The 13,571-nt window shown below is 43.2% G+C and overlaps 1 protein-coding gene across 1 annotated transcript; it reads left to right on the top strand.

Annotated features, from left to right (window-relative positions):
* The first annotated feature begins 7,531 nt into the window (after positions 1-7,531).
* LOC118637024 (late cornified envelope protein 3D-like) lies at positions 7,532-7,822 on the top strand. The gene has a single exon (XM_036272021.1). The coding sequence runs from the start codon at positions 7,532-7,534 to the stop codon at positions 7,820-7,822; it is 291 nt and encodes a 96-aa protein (XP_036127914.1).
* The last annotated feature ends 5,749 nt before the right edge of the window (positions 7,823-13,571 follow it).

The raw sequence follows: 13,571 nt of genomic DNA, 5'->3' as shown, positions 1-13,571 counted from the left end.
GTAATTCTCTGTAGATATCTATTAAATCCATTTGGTCTAGTGCTTCATTTAGAGTCTCTGTTTCCTTGCTAATTTTTTGCCTAGAGGATCTATCCAGTGCTGTCAATGGGGTGTTGAAGTCCCCTGCTATAATTGTATTGTTGTCGATTTCTCCTTGGAAGTCCTCCAGAAGATTTTTAATATATTTTGGTGCTCCTATATTGGGTGCATATATGTTTATCAAGGTTATATCTTCCTGTTGGATAGATCATTTCAATATTATGTAGTGGCCGTCTTTGTCTCTAGTTATGGTCTTCATTTTGAAATCTATTTTATCAGATATGAGAATTGCTACCCCAGCTTTTTTTTGCTTTCCATTTGCTTGGAAAATTTTTTTCCATCCCTTCACTTTCAACCTATGTGAGTCTTTTGTTGAGAGGTGGGTCTCTTGTAAACAACATATAGATGAGTCATGCTTTCTTATCCAATCAGCTACTCTGTGTCTCTTTATGGGAGCATTCAATCCATTTACGTTTAAGGTGATTATTGATATGTACTTATTTATTGCCATTTTTGTTTAGTGTGGTTCCATTTTTCTTCCCATTTCTACTGCTAATTACAGCAGTCCTTTTAACATTTCTTGCAGTGCTGGTTTGGTGCTAATGTATTCCCTTAGCTTTTTTTTGTCTGGGAAGCTCTTTATTTGATCTTCTATTTTGAATGATAGCCTTGCTGGGTAGAGTAGTCTTGGATTCAGATTCTTGTTTTTCATGACTTTGATTACTTCATGCCATTCTCTTCTGGCCTGTAGTGTTTCTTGTGAGAAGTCAGCTGAAAGCCTTATGGGGTTCCCTTTGTAGGTAACCTGTTGCTTATCTCTTGCTGCTTTTAGGATTCTCTCTTTGTCTTTAATTTGTGGCATTTTAATTACTATGTGTCTTGGTGTGGGCCTGTTTGGGTTCTTCTTACTTGGGACTCTCTGTGCTTCTTGAACTTGAATGCCTTCTTCCTTCACCAAATTAGGGAAGTTTTCTCTCACTATTTTTTTGAATATATTCTCTATCCCTTGCTCCTTTTCTTCTTCTTCGGGGACTCCTATGATACGAATATTATTACGTTTCCAGTTGTCCCATAATTCTCTTAAGCTGTCTTCCTGTTTTTTAATAGTTTTTTCCTTTTGTTTTTCTGATTGGTTGATTTTTTCTACCCTGTCTTCTAATTCACTGATCCGGTCCTCAGCTTCCCCTACTCTGCTTTTTAAACCTTCCAATGTGTTTTTCATTTCGGATATGTCATTTTTTATCTCTTCTTGTTGGTTTTTAATTTCCATTTGGCTTATTTTCAGTGTCTCTATGTCTTTACTCATGCTGTTCAGCTTCCTCAAGATCATGGCTCTGAATTCTAGCTCTGTTAACATGCCTAATTGCTCCACATTGATCTCATCTTCGGTGGAGGTGTCTTGCTCTTTCATTTGGCTTCTGTTTCTGTGTTTCACCATTTTAGCTATCACTGTGGGCTTTGGAGCCTGTCAAGGTCTCCCTATGGGTGTTGGTGTTCTGCTGTTTGTGGCTCCCTCTCCTGTGTTTAGATGAGCGAGGGAGGACCCGCGTTGAACACCACTGTCAAGTCTTACTTTCCTGGTTAAAGTTGCCAGCCCAGGAAACGTACTGTTATCCTCTAGCTTTTTGCCTGGAGGCTAGCAGTCTAGGTTAATTGATGAGTTTTGGGTTGTCAGTTGATTGAAAAACTCCCTCTGGTGCTCAGCCAAGGGGCTTTCAGGAGGGTGGGGCAGATGCTGGTTGTTAGTGAGCCTCAATTAGCACTTCAATGGCCCACAGGGTGGGGTTGGATCTCCGAGGGAGGGGCTGCTGCCTCTCTCAGAGCCCTGGGAAGGAGCAATGTGGCCACCGTCCTGAGTGGCTGCACTCAGCCAAAGCTCTGAGCGCCCTCCAAACCCCGAGTGTCCCGACACAGTTCCAGTCCAGTCTGCCCTCCCTCCGCCGGAGCCCAAGGTGAGTGGCTGTGGCTGTTTCAGCCTCTGTCCCGGCTGCGCTGTGGGGCCGCCTGGGAGTGTAACCCGCGGGCGCCGCTTACAGCTGAGGCCGCTGCCGAGCTGCCGACCGTGCGCTCCCAGCCCCGTCTCGCGCCTTCGCAAGCCTACCGGGATGGAATCAGTGTCCTGCGTTGTATGGTCCTCCAAGCTGCTTTTCTGTTGCTTTTTCCTGTCGATTTGTCTGTGTTATAGTTGTAATTCCAGTTTGGTTCTGGGAGACGGTCTGTGTAGCTCCGTTCACTCCGCCGCCATTTTTCCGAATCTCTTTGCATTTTCTTAACAGTGTATTTTGAAAAGTGAAAATATTTAATTTTGATGAAATCCAATTTATCAAGGTCTTTTTGAAATGTTCCCCTTTTTTTGTCATATCTAAAAAATTTTGCATACCCCAAAGTCACAAAGATTTTTTTTCTCATGTTTTACTCTAGAAGTTATATGTTTTAGATTTGTAAACATTGTATATATATATATGTATAGAGTTAATTTTTATATGCAGTATCAGGTGCATATCATTTTTATATGTAAGAATGTCAAATTGTATCAGCACCATTTCTTGAAATGACTGTCCTTCCTTCATTCAGTTGTCTTTGAATTTTTGTTTAAAATAAATTAGTCATGCATTCTGGGTGTATTTTGAACTCTATGTTCTTTTTTTATTATTTATTTATTTATCCTCACCTGAGGACATTTTTCCATTTTTTGTTCAGATAGAGTGGGAGGGAGAGAGAGGAAGAGAGAGAGAGAGAAACATCGATGTGAAGGGACACATCGAGTGGCCGCCACCCGCATGACCAACCAGGGCCAGGGACAAACTGCAACTGAGGTACGTGCCCTTAGCGGGAACCGAACCCGGGTCTCTCTGTACCGCAGGCCGACGCTCCAACCGCTGAGCCAAACCGGCCAGGGCTCTATGTTCTTTTTTATAGACCTATCCATGCCTTGCTCCTGGTCTTAGGAGGAAGCCAGTCATTCTGTCCATCTAGTGTGATGTTAGCTGTAGAGTGTTTTGGAAATGTCCTTTATCAGGTGGAGGATGTTCCCTCTACTCATTGTTTTCAGAGGGTTTTTTTGGTGACTTTATACTGGATTTTTTTCAAATATTTTTTTTTCTGCATCTATTGAGATAATCATGTCTTGTCTGGTTTTGTTTTTTCCTTTAGTTGAATTCCTTTAGTGAATGTAATATTGTCTCAGCTATCCCTAGACTCTTCTTAGAATTGCTGATTTTTTTTTTTTTTGCATTTACAAAAAGGGCAAAATTTTACACATCAAGGGTATCTCATGTAATGTGTAAACTAAATATAAGCTGATTTTTTTTCAGCCTGTGCATACAGGATGAGATCACAATAAATACGTTTGCTCAAATGACAGTAGCTGGAAATAATGACTTATCTAAATAACTATGACAATTATCTACATAGTCACAACCTCTCTCCACGTAGTTTGTTGGAACCTCCAAAGGGAAGTGTCATATGGTCACAGAGGCCAGTCTGACAGTGCTTGTCACCACACTGTCCACCCATTTCTTCCTGTCCTGATCCAGCTTACATCCTCAATGTCCCAGTTCACAACTGGTGTCCCAGTGTAGTTCCTTAGCAGTGTCCTGGTTTGGATGGTAATACAGAGAGAAATGATGGAAGTGGTGATAACATCACATGTGAGGCCCCTCAGAAGGTCCAGACTGACTTTGGGGTGTGATGGAAGGAGGACATTCCCCACTGTATTCTCTTCCACAGTCCTGGTTCTCCTACTGGTAGGTCTTCCTCCTCACTCATTAATTCCAAGTTCCTACATTTAACAAACTCTAAATGAGCATCAGCTGTGGGCCAGGCACCGCACTCAGCACTGGGGACACAGTTGCAAAGGAGACAACGGCCTGTCCTTACGGGGCTGACAATCTAACAAAGAAGAAATGCAAATGGTGACTTACAACCATGGTGTATGCTAAAGAGAAATTTCGGGAGCTGTGGAGCATGGAAAGAATGAGTCCAGGGGTTCAGATTTCTGTAGAAATGGGTAGTTTTCCTCTGTGACTCGTGGTTCAATAGGAGCAAGCACTTTGTACTTTTTGTGCAAATTGGTACAATCCTGAGTCATTAGGCAGCAACAGCTGCAGAGTAACACCATCTGGTGGCTGGGTAAGTTCCACAGTTCTGAGTGGCTCTCAGTGGAGACTCCCTGCCTTCCCTGAAATGCAGGGACTTTTGTCTGGCTTCCTCCAGGCTTTGTCCTTGTTGTGGCAGCCTGTCCTTTGGTCCTGGAGCTGTTGCTCACTGATGTTCTGTCCACCTCGGTGAGGGGCGCCCGCTTCACAGCCCCTCGTATTTCTCACAGAGCTGCTGCTCCGTGGGCCTGAGAGTGAGCAGATGTTCTCCTGACAGCAGCACAGCTGTGGGGCCGAGGCCGTCACTCCTCCCGACCAGGAGGGGAGCCCTGGGGGTCAGTGCTGTGAGCAGCCCATCCTCAGGAGCCTGGCACCGGTAGTGTGGAGATACAGAGGGAACACGGTTCATTTCTGATACCTCTTCCTTAAAATGCACCCAGAGAAGCGAAATCTCAGTTCATCACTAGTAAGAAATGAAGCAAACACAAAACGGATCTCCCTGGTGTCAGAGGTGGGACTGTGAGAATACAGGACAGGAGGCTCAGCTTCTCTCAGGGAAAGTGGAGCGAAGGCGTGTGGAAATGCCACCCAGTCTCCGAATTTAAGGATATTCATTCCTGGCTTCTCATCCGCACATCGATTTCCCTCTTTGATGGTGTCTTTGATGGTGTCTAGCATTTATGGAACGTAAACTACCTCCTTATAACCACTGAAAACGTTCCATATAGATTCAGGCTCCAGCATGGCATTGGTTTGTAATTTTTCTTGGAACTGGAATTTCAGTTCAAGTCCAACCCTGAAACCTTAGCACCTAAAAAACCCTCAACTCCTACAGAGAACCCTAGAGGAGCCCCAAATCTCCTCTACACATATTAGGGAACTGTAGAAGAAACCCCCTCTTAATCCCATCATTTGAAGCAGGACGCTAGGAATTTTATGGAAAATGTCAGAACAGAGGATGATTTTCCTGGCAGGATAGTGGTGAGGGTGCTTGACCCACAGCTAATGCTCATTTAAAGTTTGTTAAAATGTCTGTATGAGTAAGAAGAAATCCAGGAAGAGCTGGAAATAGGAAGACCAGGTCTGTGGGAGAGGAGGACAGTAGGTGACATCCTTCTCCCAGTCACAATCCAAGGAAGGCGCAACTTCCCGAGGGGCCCCACGTGTGATGTTAGCACCACTTCATTGTGCTGGTCTCTTCACTCCGTGTTGTCATTCAAACCAGGACACTACTGAGTAATTGCATTGGGACACCAGTTGTAAACTAGGACTTCCTAAGTATACCAGGAGAGAGAGTAGCCCTATTTTTGTGGCGTTATCTAAGCTATGCCCCATCCAGCAAAGCTGATGAAAATAGAAATGAGTTTCTTACTATTCTTTCCATCTGTATCCTCACCCCATGAAAAATAGTTTCTCTCTTCATTGCTCATATTTTTCCAGTCCAGCATTTAATTGTATGGTTCTCAAGACTTGAGGAAAATGGCTGTTGCAGCTGATAGAAGGCTGAGACAGAAGGGTGGCTGGGGTGGGGGTGAGGGGTTCAGAGCCTCTTATGGAGACAGGAGAATGTCGCTGAGGGTGTAATTCCTTCCCTGCTGCCTGCACCAGCTCCTTCCTGAGCTCACACTCCCAAGGCCCAGTGTAAGTCCCTCCTCTGTCGGGTCTTGAAATAACTCATGGGATCACTAGGCTTCAGTAGGGTTGAATTGTAGAGTGAAATGAGAAAAACAAAACTGCCTACGGCCAGGAAGCCAGTTCCATAGGTTTCAATGGTCATTAAAGAGTAAAACACGTATCCTGTGAAAAAGACTTCATTCAAAATCATTTCGTTAACTCTGTGTCTTGCTTTACTGCCTGCTTTTTAACAGTTAACAAAAGGCCATGGCCATGTTTCTTTATAAAAAACGTAAATCCATGGTATATAATAATCTTACAATAGCAAAACTTAAATTATATATGGATTATTAAAGTTTATAGACATAGTTATATATTTTTTGACTATAGCTAGATATTATAATAAATTCAATTGTGCAAATAGTTTTGAGTTTAGATAAATTCACTAAAACAACCATACTTTAAACTTTTTTTTAAAAACTTTGGTCAATGTCCTTATTGACTATCTGGGTCTGTTCCCTTCATGCCTGAAATTCCATGCTGTTCCCTGGGTGCCATGAGGTCATCTGAGGGCTCACTCCACAAGACAGGGCCCCGCACCATCCCCGCCCCTTGCCCTCATCTCATTGGCGGGAATTTAGGGGGCAGTAGTGGATTACATCTGAAGGTCATGGTCACTAGGGTAGCCAGGAGACATTTTGCACATTAAATTACACTTATCACTTAGAATTGTTTTTTTTTTTTCATTGACTTTTTATTTATTTATTTTATTATTTATTTATTATTTATTTATTTTTGTTACAGATGTTTCTCCTTTTTCCCCCACTGACACCCTCCTCCGCCTCCCTCCCCAGCTTTGTTGTCCATGTCCATTGGTTATGGGTACATGCATACAAGTTCTGTGGTTTATCTCCTCCTCCCCACCCCCTCTTCTGGGGACCTTATTTATTGGTCTCTGTGGGTCTGTCTTGGTAGAGCGCAAGAATACAATTCTTTCATGGCCACCCTTGCTCCCAGGAAAGTGCCTGAGACAGGCTGAACCAAGGCATGACTTCTGAGAGAAGGGAGGGGAAGTATCAGGCTCCCAGGAAGCCCGGGGGGGAGTTACGTGGACAGTCATCATTCTTCCTGGTTGAACCTCATTAGTTGGACATTATTCAGGTGCTCAAGAAAAAAGCTGGAGGACTAGTTCTGGGGTGTGCCAGGCTGTCACTCCCCCTGCTGGTGAAAGCAGCAGCATGCTCGGGCCCTGTGTCACTAACCCAGCACAGGATAAAAGGGCCCCTGCCCTGGGCTCCCCATCCACAGCCTCCTGAGGAACAGCTTTCTCAACCCTCCTCTGCATCTGGTGAGTGTCTGGGTAGGGACAGGACTTAGCTGGGAGTGTTGGGAAGAGGGATTCAGATCTGAATGGAACCAGCAGGAAGAGGCCCATAGTGGGCAGCAGAGGGGGAGGGGGATGGCGAGGAAGGAGACACTCAGGCACCTGTCTGGGGGCTGTGAATCCCAAAAGCCACAGGTCTTGAGGATCCCTTCCCATTCTTGTTGGGTGTGCTGTCAGGGATGCACAAGGGTCCATTTGGCGTCCTTGAAGATGCCTTGTCCGAATGCGTGTGTCCCCTCCACGTTCCCACTCCTTTCCCACAGAGCTTGGCTTAGAAAGCAGCTTGGTCACGGAGGACAAGTGTTTGACAAACCTGCGGGGAGGAGACATGGAGACTCCTGCAGCTTCCGTGCTCAAAATGTGTCTTTTATTTGTTCAAGGTCCAATTCCTGCCGAGATGTCCTGCCAGCAGAACCAGCAACAGTGCCAGCCCCCTCCCAAATGCCCCTCCCCCAAGTGCCCCCCAAAGAGCCCAGCCCAGTGCTCACCCCCAGCGCCCTCTGGCTGTGCCCTGAGCTCCGGGGGCGGCTGTGGGCCCAGCTCCGAGGGCGGCTGCTGCCTCAGCCACCACAGGCACCACCGCAGGTCCCACCGATGCCGGCTCCGGAGCGCCGACTCCTGCGACAGTGGCAGTGGTCAGCATTCTGGGGGCTCTGGCTGTGGCCACGGCTCTGGGGGCTGCTGCTGACCTGGACTCCGACGCTGAGACGAGCGACTTTAGAGAAATCAAGGAGCCAAAGGGAAGCCCCGGCGGGACACAGCCCTTCCCAGACATCTCAGGCTGATTTGCTGAAATCTTCTTGGGGGAGGGGCGATGAGCACTCCCCAGAAGATGCTACGCATGTATTTACCCCGGGGATGCCGACTCCTGCCTGCCTCTGAGTGTTATCATCTGTGTCTGACCAGGTAGAAAAATAAAACCTGTTCTCTCCACCTGCGTCTCACTTGTCCTTTGTCTACTCCACAGAGGATGCTCAGGGGACCGCCCTCCTGAGGCTCCTGAAGATCCAGCATCCCAGGACCAGGATTATTTCCTGGACTGGGGCTGACACATGAATGGTTGGGTTTCTCTCACAGGGAGAGGCCCTGGGTGGCTTTGAGGGTGGTAGGGGGACGGTGTGGATAGTGGTCGCTGAGAATACCCTCAGCAAAGGGCTGCCTTTTCTTGAATCATGTGTTGGGGGGGGCAGTCTAACCTTGGATCCCCTTGCTCCGTATTCAGTTGTGCTATAGTCTAAAGATTTACATCCATATTGAGGGTGGTAGAGGCCACCAGAAATTGAGAAGAAGGAGGCCAAAGAGGATGGAGGGCTTAGAGGCAGAAAGAAAAGGTCTCAGGGAGGAAGATCATCTAGTCAACCTACAAAGGATTGACTTTAGAGAGGGAGGTGAGCTGCACATTCCAGGAAACAAGAAACTGGGAACTGACGGTGTCCCTGTGGGAATGGATGGGGCACTGAGCAGAGGGAGGTGCTGAGAACAGTGAGAAGAAAGAACATAGGAAGTGTTCTCAGGGGTTATAGACTGGAAACCTGTACACGTCTCTCAAGAGATCTGAGGCAGAATGAAATTCATTTTCTTTATTTTTTGGCTGTTGAATGATATTTTTAAATTCAACAACATTAAGAGACACGGCCATGTCACAGTTACAGGAAGTCCCAAATCGGGGAGCTCCTGCCCCAACGCTTACCAATACTCCAAATTGAAATGGTCACCCCAGATAGGAACCAAGAGTGCTGTTTCACTTGGATCACTAGATTTTTGAAATAATGGTGCAAAAGGTCAGGGGTCTGTTACACCTAAGCCATGATGGCTCTTGAAATGACTTTAGAAAGATAAAAAGATATCATATAACCGCAGCTACAGTAAAAGTAGGAATTTTTGAGAGAAATCAGTTTGGGTGTGGAAATTCTAGATGGGATAAAACTGTGTGATTCTTTGGGAATTCACCTGAAAGAAAATAGTGTTCTTTTGTCATTTCATTTTTTTTAAAGGTGGTAAACTGGACATTAGTTTTGCTCCAATATTCTGGGATACATACATTTTAAAAAATCTTTATTGTTGAAAGTATTACAGATGTCCCTCCTTTTTTTTCCCCATTGACACCCTCCTCCTGATTCCTGTCCCCCACCCCCACTGCCTTCACCACAGGGACACAACATTTTTAAAGAAACTTTTATAAGAAGTGTCAAAATAAATCCTGATTGGAGGTCGAAGCCAATGTTCTCTGCCAGTGAAGTCGCTCACCTTTTTGAGACGGGGTTCGCTGAGGAGGCCACAGACGCGCAGCTCACATCCGGGCAGGCTTTGGAACCAACATGTCAGTGTGCATTACTCTTATGTTAGCTTTTATTATTTGCCTTTTAATATGAAAACTGAAGAAAAAGTCTTGGAGTTCAGATGCTCCTAGGTCAAACTGAAGCCTCTAACCACAAAGCATCATCAGAATTCATGCTGTTGGTCAAGTTCAGACCTGAGACACCAGGACAGTCACAGGAGGTCAGAAGTAATTAGGTATGGCTCTGACACTAAACATGGTTCCCAGCAGATGAGGTCCCAGTGGGTGAAGGAAAACTGGATTCTCTGGGTTTGATTAGGAACCATCCTGGGATCCATCAATTCTTTATTCATTCATTCATAACACGTATACTTGCTGAGCACATCTAGGCAGTGGGGACACAATGGGGACCAGAGAAAGTTCCTACTCATTTGGAGCAGACACCCAAGTGGGTGCTTTCCAGGCAGGGACTTACGTTGCTTGCTCTGTATTCATTGTGCTATGGTCTAAAGATTTATGCCCCCCACCCCAAATCTATATGTTGAAATCCTAACCTCCGAGGACACGGTGTTAAGAAGTGGGGCCTTTGGGAGTTAAGTCATGGGGTTGGAGCTCTTGTGAATGGGATTAATGCCCTTGTAAAAGATACCCCAGAAAGATCCCTTGTACCCTGTGAGGTCACAATGAAATGACCACCATCTAGGAAGTAGGCCCTCACCAGACCCTGAAAGCAGAGCCGGAGATTAGCAGTCTACACCCACTGAAGTGACAAGACTTGCAAATCTTGCAGAACCCATAGTTAATTAGATATTTCTCAACTAATATGTAAATTCCTGGTCAGTGCATTGTAATGGAATCATTGATACCTTTGCAGAAAATAAAATTCTGATTTTTTTTAAAGTGAAAAAAAAAAGACTTGCAGATCTAAGGACATTGTCTATTTGACTGTGCTATTGATTAGAGAGGTATGCAAGCACTTCAGACAGGTATGCTCATATCACATAGGCCAGAACATTTCAGAGAAAGGGGAAGATGATATCTGAATGATAATTGATTGGAGTTATAATGATCAATAATAATGGTGACTGATTTTATTTCACCAGTGTTTCCGGTAGATATGTATAAGCTGTATGCTATTTCCCCTTACATTTTATTTCAGTTTCTAGAACAAGATAAACGTGTCATGTGACATGTAAATAACTGATATCTTTGACAAGATATTGTTATTGCAATAATAGTTTTGAACATACTAGTTACATGAAGGCTGTAGTAGCAGCCATTCTATTCAAAGCTTGAGTAGGTTACAAACATGGCCAAAATCTGAGTCTTTTCAAAATACTGTGAGAACATGGGTTTACACTCAGGCTCCAGGAATAGGAAGTGTGAACTGAAAGAGGGTGAAGGTAGTGGTCAATATCTCCACTGTGATAGTTATTAAAACATATCTCAAAATTCTTTGACATGCTTATCATTGAGAGGTGCTGGTCTATCTTAAGATACGTTTATCTCGTGAATAAATTGCGTTGGGTCATGAAAAATGATCAGTTCCCTCTTTGTTTTGATTGAGAGTTAAGTGCACAGTAGAGTTTCTCAATGACCCTGCCCTGTGCGATTGTGAATTGTGAGACATGGATCCTCTCAGCCCATGATGATGCTGTAAAGGTCTGGGATCCCTGGGCTGAGAACTTTTGACCCTGAGCAGCCTGGTTAGTTCAACTCACTCTGTTGCAAAGTAAATTATTTTTTTGCACACCATGGCAACAGAGTTAGAAAAGTCCTTGGAATACAAGGAGATGGAGAAAGGTGTACTGAACAGAACTCCTTTCATTTGATTAAAAATGGTTGGCATGGGGATTGGTACCTCTTAGGAACAAACCTAAATAATAACTCATTGTCGCGCAGCTGCCTTCCTTCTTTAAACAAATGTTAAATAAATGTTTAAACAATATGGGTTGAAGGGGCACTTGAGTATGAGCTTGTTCAGTGCCCTAGATAAGGCCTTGGCTAAGTGAGCCACAGAGTAAGCTGAGGGTCACAGGGTGTGAAGCTGCGTTTGGAGCCAATGTCCTACTTTCATTTCTGCTACCTGGCTCACTGCAGAGGTTCCCGCAAATTGGATCAACAAAATGTAATACTAATTTGCTTCAAAGGACACTATCAAGAAAGCAAAAAGACAACCCACAACATGGAAAAAATATTTGTAAACCATAAGTCTGACAAAAGATTGTGTACAGAATATATAAAGAACTCATAACTCAATAATAAAAGGACATATAACCCAATTAAAATGGACAAAGAATCTGAAAAGACATTTCTCCAAGAAGATATGTAAATGAATGGACAATGGCTGAAAACACTCTCAACATAATTAGTTATCAGAGTAATGCAAATCAAAACCACCATGAGATGGTCATAATATGAAGGACAAAAGGTAAGTGTTTGCAAGGCTGTGGAGAAATTGGAACTCTCATACATTGCTGGTACAAATGTAAAATGCTACACTCATTTTGGAAAACAGTTTGATAGTTCCTCAAAATGTTAAATATAGAGCAATTCCACTCCTGATATGTCTCCAAGAGAAATGAAAACACATCCACATAAAAACTTGTACAAGAATGTTCATGGCAGTTCTATTTTTAATTCTTAAAATAACTTCTATAATATTTTCAAAAGTGGGTACACCATTTTACATTGCACAAGAGTTCCAGTTTCTTTACATTTTCCCCAAAATTTATCTTTAAAAAAAAAAATTCTAACAGATGTAATATCTCATATTGGTTTCGATTTCCATTTTCCTGATAATTAGTGATGTTGAGCACTTTTTCTTACACCTGTTAGCTATTTGTATGTCTTTTTTGAAGAAATGTGTATTCAAGTTCTTCGCATACTTAAATATATATATATATATATATTGAGTTCTTTACATATTTTGGATATTAACCTCTTATCAGATATATGGTTTGAAAATATTTTCTTTCATTCTGTAGGTTGCTTTTTAAATTTAATTTAGTTCTACTTGTCTATTTTTTGCTTTTGTTGCCTGAGTTCTTGGTGTCATAGCTAAGAAATCATAGCAAAGATTGATGTCCAGCCCTGGCCGGTTTGGCTCAGTGGTTAGAGCGTCGGCCTGCGGTCCTGAGAGACCCGGGTTCGGTTCCCGCTAGGGGCGTGTACCTCGGTTGCAGTTTGTCCCCGGCCCTGGTGGGTTGTGCGGGTGGCAGCCACTCGATGTGTCCCTTTCACGTCGATGTTTCTCTCTCTCTCTCTGTTCCTCTCTCTCCCTCCCACTCTACCTGAACAAAGAATGGAAAAATGTCCTCGGGTGAGGATAAAAAAAAAAAAAAAAAAAGATTGATGTCCAGAAGCTTTTTCCCTGCCTGTTCTTCTGGAGATGTAGTTCCAGGTCTTAGGTTTATGTCTTTAATCCATTTTGAGTTAAGCTCAATTTTATTTTTTGTTGTTGCATGTGGACATCCAGTTTTCCAAACACCATTTTTTGGTGAGAGTATTCCTTTCCCATTGTGTATACTTGGCACCCTTGTCAAAAATCAGTTGACTGTTCATACTTGGTTTTATTTTTAGGCTTCATTTTGTTCCATTGGTCTATAAGTCTGTCTTTATACAAGTACCATATTGTTGTAATGATGGTGGCTTTGTAATATATTTTTAAATCAGGATATGTTCTTTCTCAATATTGCTTTGACTATTTGCAGTCTTTTGTGCTTTCATATAAACTTTAGGATTGTTTCTCTATTTTTGTAAAAATGCTGTTAGGGTTTTGATGGGGATAAGAACTAACATATGATCCAGCAATCCCACTTCTGGATGTATATTCAAAGAAGTGAAATCAGAATATCAAGAGATATCTACACCCCCATGTTCATTGTAGCATTATTCCCAAAAGCCAAGCTATGGAAACAACCTAATGTCCATTGACCTTTGAACAAATAAAGAAAATATGCTATATACATACCATGGACTATTATTTAACCTTCAAAACATAAGGGGAAAAAAAACAAAGAAATTCTACCATATGAAACAACATAGATGAATTTGGAGGACATTATGCTAAGCGAAATAAGCTAGTCAAAGAATGAAAAATACTGCATGATCTCACTTATGTGATATATATGAAATAGTCAACCAATTGAAGCAGAGA

Source organism: Molossus molossus, unplaced genomic scaffold (genome assembly GCF_014108415.1).
Source record: "Molossus molossus isolate mMolMol1 unplaced genomic scaffold, mMolMol1.p scaffold_m16_p_20, whole genome shotgun sequence".
Classification (NCBI taxonomy): Eukaryota; Metazoa; Chordata; class Mammalia; order Chiroptera; family Molossidae; genus Molossus; species Molossus molossus.
Note: the sequence above shows the minus strand (reverse complement) of the source record. Positions and strands in the feature narration are given on the sequence as shown.

Bases quoted from the DNA above. Each gene is read 5' to 3' on its own strand.
- LOC118637024 (XM_036272021.1), top strand. From the start codon at position 7,532: ATGTCCTGCCAGCAGAACCAGCAACAGTGCCAGCCCCCTCCCAAATGC.